This window comes from Benincasa hispida, chromosome 10, assembly GCF_027475165.1.
Source record: "Benincasa hispida cultivar pf3 chromosome 10, pf3_genome.v1.1, whole genome shotgun sequence".
Taxonomy (NCBI): domain Eukaryota; kingdom Viridiplantae; phylum Streptophyta; class Magnoliopsida; order Cucurbitales; family Cucurbitaceae; genus Benincasa; species Benincasa hispida.
The window spans coordinates 21,648,828-21,661,911 of NC_143487.1; the positions used below are offsets into that span (position 1 = coordinate 21,648,828).

A 13,084-nucleotide genomic window follows, 5' to 3' on the forward strand; every position below is an offset into this window, starting at 1 on the left:
CCAAATTATCAAATTACGATATTTCTTTCTTTTTCTTTTTTTTTTCCTAAAAACTTGATGAAGAAATTTTCAAATATTTACCATCAGTTCGTTCAGGGCAAAATCTGGACAAAAAGACAGATTTGATAGATTTGTATTTTTGAATAAAAAAACGACTTGCAAGATAAATAAGAAAAAAACACCGATATGATGTTTGCACAGAATCTCTAAAATTAAGTCAGTATTTAGTAAAGAATCAAAGCAAGTTAGATAGAATAAAACTAACTTTTTGTGGAACTATAATCTCTTATTCACAGAGGAATAAACCTTAGAGTTCTTAATTCAAAAAAGGGCTTAAAAATGTCAATTCGTACGGACCATGAGACTAAAAATGTAGCCCACATTGTAAAAGAAAGAGAATGGCTACGACCTTGGCCTCTAAGATCAAGGCAAACATCTTTCGTTGCTCGACCTAATTTCCTGATCTCTTCCTCATAGATCTGTTTCTTGCATTCCTTTGACCTTCAGGTAACTATTGTTATTTCGATTTTATCTTTAATGTTATGCTCTTTTAAATGTGTAACTCATAGTCTAAAATGGCCATAATAATATCCATTTAAATTTTCAGTTGCCATATATATATATATATATATAAGAATTGACACTATATCATAAAAAGGTTTATAAAGACATATGAAATAAGCAATAAAATTATATTAATGTGAATATAATATATATAATAGGTATTTTAATTTTTTTACAAAGTATAGGTAAAGTTTTAAAATATTTTTAACATAATCAAGTATATTTATACTATTCACCATTTGTTACATCATCAAATTATTTCTTTTTCTTGTAAAAGACGTTAATAATGATAGTCACATAATCATAATTATTTATCAATATGAACATAATTCAATAACGGGCATAATAATACGTAATCTCATCTAAAAATTATTCAAAAATACTAATAATAATATGACAGAATAGTTTTGTAACGTTACGGAGCATGAAAATTTTAGAATCCTCGTCTTATTTTTATAGTAAATAGCAAGATTGTGTAGCCTCATTAGATAATTTTACGAATAATTGGGTTTCTATATAGAATTTCATAGAAAATTAGGGGGAGAAAAGAAAAGAAAAGAAAAAGAAAGGTTGGGCAAGATTACGACAGCCACGAATGAAATGAAAAATTGAGAGGAGAGTGACGGCTCTGTTTCTGCATGGAAGGGGCGGCTCTTGTTTCAAACCCTCAAATACTTCCATTATCTCAAAATCTCAAGAAAACCCTGAAAAACCCAAAAATAGAAAAAGATTAAATAGAAAAAGTTCACAAAAGTTCAAACTCAAATCAGTCTCTTTCCCATAGAAAAAGAAGAAGTCCCCTGTTTCTGTTCTGTTGAGTTCGATTTTGAAAATTCATAACAAAGTTGCCTTTTGTGCCTTACCCCCTTTTTCATTAAAGGCAGACTGGCGGATTGTGTCTTAATTCTTCTCTTTCATGGCGTACAACCTACTTTATCCTTAATTCTTCCCTTTCTCTCTTCTTTTTATTCCTTTTTCTTTCATTAACTTCTCTGTTTTTCACCTTATATTTCATACTCTTCACAAACAGAGTACCTTCTTCGTTTCTGGGTCATTCCTATTTTCACAGGTTTGCTTTTTGTATTCTTCTTTTGTTTCTAATTCATGGGTATCTTTTCTTTTGTGTTCTTCTTTCATTTCTTGTGTTGTTTCTTTTTTTTATCGAGATTAAACTCTGTGAATTTTGGGGGTTTATGGGTTTTTGTATGTTGAGTTGTAGTTTTTGATTTTCTTGTTGCTGACTTCACCTGGATGTTGTTTTTGTTATGTTGAATTCCAATTAATTCTTTATTTGGCTCCTTAGAAATTGATATAGCAGTTCTTGTTTTGATTTAATTGGTTTACTTTATAGAGGAAAATTTTGAAATACTTAATCAGTTAATGAAGGTTAAGTTCAGATTGTAACTATATGGTCGTTTCTTTTTCTGTTTCTATGTAATTCCCAGTTCCCTTTTTGGTTTGATTAATTCTTTCCATTTCTTTACTCTTGCTAATGTTGTTGTTTATTTAGTCTTCATTTGTCATTTATTAAAATGCAGTAGTATTTGTATGAGGCTGAAGAATTTGATGGAAAATAAGCAGTTGGATTTTAATCAGCCATTTCTTTCTGTGAGGCGGGTTTCGTCTATGGAAACTTCGTTGGAAGCTAACGAAACGGCGAGAACGGAGAACCGTTGGCCACCTCTTCCTGTTTATAAGTCGGAATTGAAATCTGGTCCAGTGAGGAATCCAGGAAATGTTCCTTTTCTATGGGAACATGCCCCAGGAAGGCCTAAGGATGGAAGAAAATCACAAACCATAGCTTTGAAATCGTCTACCGCCATCCCGAAATGCTCTCCTGGGATAGATTCAAAGAAACAGCATTGTAATAGCAAAGGGTCAAGAAGTGGAGATGCAATTCCAAATTCTGACCATTTCCCTTCCCATAAAAACATGGTTAAGTTTAAGACATTGAGGGAGAGGATTGAGAGAGATTTAAGTTCTGATTCGGAGGACGGAGACGAGACTTATCTCGAAGCAAACGACACGCTTTCTAGATCTGAGTCATTTTCCATGAACTGCAGTGTAACTGGTTTGAGTGGATTGGATGGTGGTGATGTTAAATCATCAGGAACATCGAAAGATCAGCAAACTTGCGACTTCATGATGGGACGATTCTTGCCTGCTGCCAAGGCATTGGCTTCAGAAACACCTCAAGTTTCTCATAGAAAGCAAAGTGTTCAAAGAGAGCAGCAAAGAGAGGCAAAGAAGATGGTTGAAATGGATAAGGAATGCCGAGTAAATTCGCTTCCACTGATGTTGCCATCATATCATGCTCCTCCGAATCCACAGGACGACGAAGAAAGTAGCGGAGATGATGATGTTAATCTAGATGAATCTGAATACTCATCTCCCAAATCTTGTGGTCTGTTCGCTCGGTTTTGCTTGAGAAGTTCCTTTTGCCTTTTACACCCGGTTCCCGGGATGAGAACGCAAGGCTCGTCTGTTGCTTCAGCTCATAGAGTTCAGAATGATAATTTGACTGATAGTTCTTGCAGCAGCATTAAGGTACTTCAGAATACTCTCTCTTTACTTCATTCTATATTTATCATGTCAAGTCTTCTCAGTTGTTTTGTTTGGTCCTATATAATCATAGAATCTTAGAAATGAGGAAAAATCGCTCAATGGGAACTGGATGGTTGAGCTACACGAAGAAAATACTGTGCTTAGAGGTCAATTAAATAGAAAGGGCATGTCAAACGACCCGAAAAAACACAAACCTCTCCTTTCAGAAGGAAAAGTTTTTCACAGTGACCCAGAAAGAGTTAATAGTTCCAAAGTGCACAGTGAACAACATGGAAGTGGAAGAACCAAATTTCGTGAATTATTAGTGAACGAACCGTCTTCAGGGAGCTCCCTTGTCGTCGAGAAAACCTTGCACGTAGATTCTGTTCACAATATGAAGTCTCAAAGTTCAAATTCAAAGTCTGCAGATACAAAGGGAATAACAAATTGCTTGATGGAGAATCGTGATAAGTCAACAAGAAGCAGAGAAACTAAAGAGATTCTTCATTTGGATTCTAATGTTGAAAGTGAAAACAAGAGGTTGAGCTCTATAAGTATGGAGTCTATGGATTTATGTTCATCTTATTACAATGCAAAAACGAACTTGAAGGCAATATCATCAAAAGCAACAGTGACAGATGAAAGAACAATTGATTCTGAAAGTGATCAATCAGAGAGATCAGGCAATCAAGAAACTTCAGGAAGCCTTCATCATAAAAAGTTGAGTCAAGAAAGCTCAGATGACTCTTGTAAGGATTTTATCTCATTTACAAGTTCAGAAGCTTCAAACAGGGAAAAGTTACATTTCGAGAGCAAAGTGGTAAAGGGGAATTCTAAAGGCCATGACCAGGATTCTATCACATTGACAAGCTCAAGAGCCACAACTCAAGGCAAAATCGATCTCGAAAGTGCTTGTCAACTGAAAAGATCCCGGCCAAATTCTTCACAACTAGCACTTGCTCCACCTCTACCGAAATCTCCATCCGAGTCCTGGCTTAAGCGCACATTGCCAACAATTTCGTCAAGAAACTCGGTGCAGAAGTCCAATCTTGCTGCTCGCAATTACGCTACAAGGAAAAACACTGTATTCTGATCTCAAATGGGAAAAGATTGCTAAAAGTCACTGCTTCCCAGTTCTTCAATGATGGAATTGGTCATCAAGATCACAATTGTACTGTGGTGAAGGCATCACTGTTATTTGTAGTGACTCTAAATGGAAGTAGTACACAAGAGAAGGAGAATTTATCTTAGTAAAGAGGTGGGAAAGTGGTAATTACAATTGTACATGCCCAAAAAGTTATTTAAAGTGCTTTATACAAAGTTACTATTACTTGTAGGCTTAAGATGGGAAAAAAATAAAAGTATTTTTGTTAGTCATGCTGTGATGAGTAATTACAAGCTTTAGTCTATGAACTTTCTCATGTATACTCTCGATCAAAAGTGACGAAATCGAAGAACAAACAGGAACACAAATATGCATTTGAATTTTGTATTAAAATTGTTTTAGATATCTACACTTTAAAATGCTTAATGAAATGAACTAATATAAATTCTTTTCATTCTATTTTTCAAAAAGTACAATTCAATTATTTATATGAAACAAGAAGAACTGTTTATTTAGTGTTACTCATTTTTCATATATTAAATTACAGATTTAGTCGATTAACTTTTATGCTCATTCCTATTTAGGGTGAATAGATAAAATAGATTCTTTGCATATTTAACCTTTTTTTTTTTTAAATGCGTTTCAAAGTTCATGAAACATCTTATAATTTTGCCCATTTTTTAAATGGATAGATAATGAGTTATGCTATATTTCTTTTTCTAATATTTATTTACACACAATTTCCAGAATAAAATATTTCTTTTTCTAATATTTACTTAAAAACAAACGCACCTTGGTCAACGGATAACAGTTTGGTCGGCGTGAATAACTTGTCCAAATCTGTATCCTCTTCTTTTTGGGAGTGTTGACACTTGTAAGCGGGAAGAATCGAACGATTATCCTGCAAAAACAACAAAATCCAGCATGGTTGCAGTGCTTAGCCACCAATATGCTGACGATCAAGTCTTTAATAATTTAAAGAGAGCTATAGAATGGAGATTTCAGAATATTTTCAGCCTATTTCAAATGTTTTGAGCCTTTTTGATCATATAGAAAAATGATTTCGTAATGTCACTTGGCCAATTCATATCTCGGATAATTAATTTAACCATAATTGATTTAATTTAACCGTTATGAAGTGGCAGATCTAAGCTGCAAAGTTGCTTTTAAACACTTAAGCATATCTTGTGTCCATCATGGTCAACCCCAAGGGTCGGCCTCCACAAGGCACATGGACGAGCCTTCATGTACTCTTTAGACTTCCATGGCTAATATGATGCTTATTTAGCATATGATCTATCTTGTGAGTTGATCATTTTTAGTCCTTATGGTGGATCTATTGGGTTCGACCTCCATACTTAGTCATATAATTCACTTCTCTTGGAATGACCCATTGGATCATCCTTGTAAGGTCAAATACTTAGCTATATTTTTTTAGAAAATTTGTAATAGGTGGCAATTCCAAAGGTATAGTTGCAAGCGTGTCTTTGACATATGGAAATTTGTTAATATGAAAAATTCTCAAATTTGAAATTTTCATTTGTTTTGTATTCCAATTTTTCCCGTTGAACAAATTCATGCTTTATGGTATATCACTTGTGTATTTTTATTTCACTAATTTGTATAATTTTTGTGTTTCCTATTTCCAATAACATAATTTATCACTAATTTTAGTTTTTTTACTTGTTACACTATTTAAACCATTTTGTACATTTTATTTTGGGCAATCAATTTATACCCCAAATTTTGGGGATTGTATCAATTTAGACCTTAAACTAATAGTTGTATCAATTTAAACTCTAAATTTTGGAGTAGTATCAATTTAAACCTCAAACTAATAATTGTATAAATTTAAATTCTGAATTTTCATAAGTATATTACTTTAAACCCAAAACTTCCATAAGTATATCAATTTAAACCCAAAACTTTCATAAGTATATCCAAATAAAACATAATGGAGGGTTTAAATTGATACATTTATGAAACTTTAAGGCTTTAATTGTTACACTTATGGAAATTCAAGGTTTAAATTAATACAATTATTTGTTTGGGGTTTAAGTTGATACAATTATGAAAGTTTAGGCTTTAAGTTGATACAATTATTAGTTTAAAGGTTAAATTGATACAACCTCCAAAATTCAAGGGTATAAATTGATATTTACCCTTTTCTTTTTAAACACTTTCCTTTTAGCAGTCATAAAACTTATACACCTCCATTTTTTTTTGTTTACTAATTGATTTGTATGCTTAAGTTCAATGTTTGGTTTTATATCCATTCCTAGACTAGTTTTGTTATATATGGAAAAAATATATGTTATCAAGAGCTAGTGTATTGGTTGATATACCTAATATATTATTGACATGCTTTATTTTAGATATATTAGCTATATGATATACCAACCAATATACCTAAAATGAAGTGTATAAGTAGTAATATATATCATTTTAGGTGTATGATTCAATTTCCAATACCTAAATGTCAATAGTATATCACTAATATAATATTAATATATATTACAATAATTCTAACTATCGATGTGTTGATCATCTTAGCTACAAATTTCTTCTACAGAGAGAAAGAGATGATTTATAAGAAAAGTATAAGAAATTTTTGGTTGTTGGCTGAGGAAAGTATATATTGAGATATATGTTTCATGTTTTGACTTGGGTCGACCTCAACCTTGACGGAGGTCGAGCGTCTCTCCTTAGGCCCAAAATGGACCTATGGCGATGCTTTGGGTCGGGGCATGTGTCAGACATACCTCTTTTGCTATTTTGTTAAGGCCAGCCTCGACCTTGTGAAAAGCACTTGAAAAGTGCCTTCTTTGCTTCTTACTTAGAGCTATTTTTATTAGATTTAAAGTGTGTTGCTAGTAGTGTATCTTAGGAAATTATCAAGAAAATAAGTACTGGAGGTCAAAAGAACCAAACTAGGCCAAATCTTCAAGAAAAGATGAAAAAAATTAAAATGCCGAAAAATAGGCACAGCGCTGCAGACCCGAGAGTACCTTAAATTGAACATCTTGAAGCCGAGAGCATAGTGCCACAACACCAAGAACTAGCGTCGCAGTACCTTAACAAAGTACAACACTGTGTTGCGACAAAACCAGGCCATTCAGGGCAGATCTTGACAATATGTTATCCAAGGGTGTCATGGCGAACTTTCCATATTTGAGAAATTTTGTAAATTTGGAATTATTTCTCTATATATTTACCTAGGGTTTGGTTGCCGCAAGTGATTACACCATAAATTCCAGAGCCCTAAAATGTATTTATGTTGCAAAAGAGAGTGAGGGTGTAAGGGATAAATTTTGAGGTTGTTCGAGTTTTTGAGGTGAAATCGAGGCATTCTTGGCAAATTCAAGAGACGACAAAGGCTTCGAAAGAGTTCTTCTTTGCTTTTCTCTCTCTTTACTATATGCTTGCAAATTCGTATGAGAATATGTGCTTGGAAGCTATGAGTGTTAATCTCTTTAGTCTTAGGGTGGTGATGAATTTACTTATGAATTTAGGTTAGTATTTAGTGATTTTATGGATATTGTTGAACTTTATGCTTTTCAATGATGTTGTGCTTAATTCTTATTGATTGACCTTAAATGAATGTTAGGTTGAATGTTTGATATGATGGATTGAATGTTTAAATGGAATTATATCATGGAATTATTATTAATCTAACATGGAAATAGTTATATTAATAGTGAAAGTTGTCAATAACATTGCTTAGTGCCTTGCTTCTTAATTTGGTATCAAGAAATTAGTTATCATTTAAGTTGCATGAGAATAGGTTATTTTTTATAGAAATCAATCTTGATTTAAGTTTCTAGACTTAAGCATGATATTTATACAAGATTCCATGAATGCATTAATAATAGCTCAAGGAAGTATGTAATGAATTCAACACCCAAGAACACTTTAACTCTTGGATTTTCATATTTATTTTTAGTTTTATTTAGTGTTGTAAAAAATCAACAACTCAAACTTGATTTTTAATCCTTAGCTAAATTTGACACAATTCTAAGACAGATAGACAAAACAGTGAATTTGATCCTTGATACCTTGATCAAAACTAATCTTCCTTAGGTCCATTTTGGGCCTAGAGTGCTATTTTTGGCTCAAACCTTGTTATATTATCGACCTCGTTGCTTCTATTCCTATATTCTGCTGACTTTGGTCCAATATCAACCATAACTTTAGCCCCCATTCTCATGTTGGGTCTCGAAGTTTGGCTACTCATTGTTATGAACTACACATTCTAAGCCCGACTTAGAAGTATAATTTCTTCTATCATGGCTGCTTCAACGGCCTTGTCGGTCAACTCTCAGCAAGGTTGAGCTTCTCACCGGTGTCCATGTGAGGTGCCCATAGATTGACCCATCCAACCTGTAACTTGATGTTGGGTACTTCCTTGGACGGTGCTCTAGGCACTAGAGTTACTTTGGCGGTGTTCCACGGTGATTCCTGGATTATCCTGGGGATGATCTATGGCACTCTGTCAATAGGGCCGAGGTTTGGAGTTCCTATAGGTTCAATTATTCTGAAGCCAATCCCTTTTTGAGGAATTAACCTCGTACTGAATATTTTCAGAAAGATGAAAATCGATTTCCTTAAGATTATAACCATTTTCTCAAGGAAGATGAATATCGATTTTTGAGAGGTAGTGTGGCCAACAAATGACCATATTTGGAGCTTGAGACCTTCTCAAGAATGATGAATATCAATTTTTGAGAGGTGAGGTGGCCGACAAATGGCCATCCTTAGAGCTTGAGATTTTTTCTAGAAAGATGATAATAGATTTTTAAGAAATGATGTTGATGGAGTTGACATTCCAAAGCTATTTGGATCCTAAGCACTCTAACTACATCAATTTTAGTGGATTAGCATGCATGTTCATGAAAATATCAGAAATAGGGCTTCAAGAATACAACCTTTAATGAATCCTCTTGATTGCTTCAAATCTCTTCGTAATTCTTCTTCAATCCTTAAAGTAGACTATCACAAGAGTCTTCTCTATTATTCTTAGGTCTTAGATTGGATTGTAGGATCCAAATTGAGAGAGTTTTGAGGTGAAATTGAAGAGTTGGAGAAGAAAGGTTTGACAGAGAATTTTTTTTCAAAAAATTCGTTTTGCACGATCATTTTCACTGAAATTAAAACTAATATATATTGAGATTGATTGTGCAACCTGACTTAATAGAATAATGGATTAGGTGTAATTTGTAATGAGAAAAGTGGGAAAATTCCACTTTCCTATTATTTTATCAATTTCCTTTTAATTTTAATTTATTTTTCATATAAAATCAAATTAAATAAAAAGAAATTAATTATGAATTTGATAATTTCAAATTCAAATTTAAAATACTTTATTTTAAATAATTAATTAATTAAACAAATTTAATTAATAATTTAATATCATATATTAAATACCTAATCCAAACATGAATTCTTATTCATGTAACTAATGTTTAAATTTTATTTAAATATTTTCAACTCTAAAAAACTGTTTAATTAGTTAATAAAACGTTAATTATATCGAATATAATAATCCAAACCTTAAACCGGATTTGAACATTTCAAGTTCTCTCAACATGCTATTCTAAGGTTTAATCCTTTTACGAGCTAGTAAAGGGACCTAATGGACCTACAGATTATGAGCTCTAACGATTTGAGATTAATTGGTTAAACTCTTTAAATCGAATTAATCAATATTCGTTAATTATTGAGACATTCCACTATAGCTTAGTAGTTGCACTCTTCTAATTGTAGATATATTTCTGTCCACTTGATTTAACCATAATCAGTAAGTTGATCTTTCATAGGTTGTTCGTATTTACAGCTAGGTCAAAATTACCATTTTACCTTTACAATACATCTTGCTTCTTAAGTTTCCACTAATCCTCTAATGAACAATTGGTTTATGGTCTTACCAATAAATCGAGTCCCTCTCATCCATAGAAGGGGGGGGGGGGGGGGGGGGGAGAGGAGGGCAAGGGGAGGAGGGGTTTCTTTGTTCAAGACTAGGAATCAGTTCTTAAAGGAACAACTTATCTACTAACCCTAAAACGGGTAGAAGTGAATTTCATCTTGCAGGACTATGTCCCTAGCTATCTATCCGGTCTTACCCCTAAAATGAGAGGCTTATTGAGCGATGTTGTTGAGCTACTCTCACTCATGCAGATTAAAAGATAATCTCGTATAAATAGGATTTCATAGTTAGCTCAGGATTGAGATTGAGTTACCTTAGGTCATCAAATTGAAATAGTCAGTTTTAACAGTAAACAGTTGTTATAAAGAAAAATGACTATTTCGTGGTCCGATTTTATGCAAACATCTTTTGCATAGAATGCCCCCACTCGCATATCTCCACATGAACAACTTAGGGATCACATTACTTGTTTTAATATACAAAGTGAGCCGCATCTATAGTGTTCCTAGGATAAGGTACTGATAACGGGCAGAAATGCACGTTATTACAGTGCCAAGTTATTAAACAATGCTGGGTTGCATTGATAAAATCTATAAGTTTGCGTCTAAAAAGCATTAAGTTCGTAACATTGCAGTCGCATGCGCTTATCGCATAAAAACAGTTAACTTTTGTATTTTTGTGCAGAATATGTGTTGACGCAAAGCGTAAAATGTGATCACAAGAAAGTAACGGTCGAGTGCAGCGTTACCGTAAGGCTTTGCGGTGATTTGTGCTCGCAAACATCTACTCAAGAAGGATTACCGCATAGAGCCACCGCAACTTGGTGGGCGCATCTGGGTGAAAGACATAATAAATCACGATGGGACAGAAAGCTGATGACGGTCGAGTCCGAATTAAGTTGACAAGCCGCTAACGAACTACTGTAGCAAGTACACTCAACTTTTCGGTGACAAATATTCGACGCATCAGACAGAGAATTACTGCCATCCCATTAGTGCAATCATAAGAGAGAAGACGCATTTCACCCCCAGGCTCTATAAATACCGAGGGCAACCTTCAGTAAAGAAGTTCGGATAGTTAGAAAATTTTCCCTTAGATAGAATAACCTTGTTCTTAGTTTTTTCTTTTATTTAAGGCAGAAGCGAGAGAAGCGAGATTGTGTCGAGAGATCGTTTCAAGGAACTTGAAAGAGTTCCGAAAGCGTTAAGCTCAGAGAGAGGGCCAGCTCCTGCGGAAGCAGGAATATCTTTTGAACAGAATAGAGTTGATAGTGTAAAGCCTTGGGAAGCAAGTGATTGCTACCAGGCTCTTTATCCTTATCTTCCATTGTCATTTTGTACTTAAACTTATCTATAGAAATGGAATTTACTTCTTTATATCTATTCACTCTTTGTTTATTACGAATGAGTAGCTAAATTTGTCGAATGGGTTGAGAAGCACTTAGCTAGCATAACTGGGGATCTTCACTCTATGCGTTTATCTTGTATTATGTATGCTTCATTCGTCCATTAGGGATACTCGGGAGGGTAGTCTAAGGACAGAATCTAGGTTTGAAAAAGTCAGGTTAGAATCTGGCTCAGGAGAGTCAGATTAGAACGCATAATCAAGAGATAAGAGCTTAGAAATAAGCACTGTTTACTATTAACGCATCGCATGCATCCTAGAGATAGGATATGATTGTGTGCGATCACCTTGTCTTTGTGTGCATCTTGCATCATCGCATAGGAAAAAAGTAGAGACTTAGGAATAAACTCTATGCATTCAATACATGCATCCTAGAACTAGGAGCACCACATTTGCATTGGAAAATGATTTGTTGTCGCATGAGTGTAGCATGATCGCATAGTTTGACGCATTCCCAGGAAACGCTAACTAAAGATCTTCTCAACCCGTTCCTTTACATACTCGGTGTATCTACCGCATAATCGATCTTTTCTCAAATCCATCGCATACATTTATTTTATACCACAAACAACTATTTGATTATTTGGTCACCGCAAAGTCTTCTTAGAAATTATCACCGCATACTGTTTTTCCCTAGTCCCTGAGTTCGACCCTGGACTTACCAGGAAACTTAGTGGGGTTTATACTTGGATTCCGCTGAAAAAACTTGTTGGTCAACGCATTTCCATCACCACATTTCATTCCATTATTTCATCACATAAAATAACGCATTAAGTTTTTGACGCTGTTACCGGGGACTTTGACAATTCAGTGTACTAACGGTAATTTTTCTGATTTCTTTGCAGCTCTCAATCTCTGGCAAATTATGACCTGGAGATTGAAAGAACATTTCGACGACGATTAAAAGATAACTGCCAACAACAAGACAGAACCCCAAGAATGGTGGAACAACCGGAAGAAAGGGCCGCAAATGCAAACAATATAATGGCCAACCCTATCCATATACTCATAGACCGTTTTGGCTATTTACTCAAACTTGATCATCTTTTATGTCTCCACATAAATTTTAAGTATTCATGTTATAGCCATGGGTTCGTTAGTTTATTGGATTTAGGAATCTAGAATTGCAATTTATATGTTCAATAACAATTTTATTGAAACAATCTCATTTATTATCTTTATTGTAAATAGATTATATTTACAGTTTACAAACTGTGAGTTTTAGGACATAACCCCACAAACTCTCACTTGGACTAAAACTCCAGTGGGTTTAAATATATTCAAATGTTGAGTATGAACAAATAAATACAATAAACTAGGGCATCTATATACCCATGAATTCTCCCACTTGCCTTAATTTATGACGTTCATTGTCTTAGTCCGACTAGGCGACCGTCAAACACTTTAGCCGTGAGGACCTTTGTAAATGGATCAATTAAATTATCTTTTGAGGCTATATGTGTGACGATCACATCTTCTTGGTGTACTATCTCCCTAATGAGATGATACTTGCATTCGATGTGCTTTCTACGCTTATGGCTTCT

General features: G+C 34.2%; 1 protein-coding gene across 2 annotated transcripts; it reads left to right on the forward strand.

Moving 5' to 3' along the window:
* The first annotated feature begins 1,270 nt into the window (after positions 1-1,270).
* On the forward strand, positions 1,271-4,485 carry LOC120088823 (uncharacterized). 2 transcript variants are annotated; one of them, XM_039046269.2, is made up of 3 exons: positions 1,271-1,633; positions 2,106-3,111; positions 3,200-4,485. In XM_039046269.2, the coding sequence occupies exons 2-3, from the start codon at positions 2,113-2,115 to the stop codon at positions 4,199-4,201; spliced, it is 2,001 nt and encodes a 666-aa protein (XP_038902197.1). In that variant the 5' UTR covers positions 1,271-1,633; positions 2,106-2,112; the 3' UTR covers positions 4,202-4,485. The 2 variants fall into 2 exon arrangements, with proteins under 2 accessions (XP_038902197.1, XP_038902196.1); XM_039046268.2 differs by having other exon boundaries at positions 1,328-1,633; positions 2,103-3,111.
* The last annotated feature ends 8,599 nt before the right edge of the window (positions 4,486-13,084 follow it).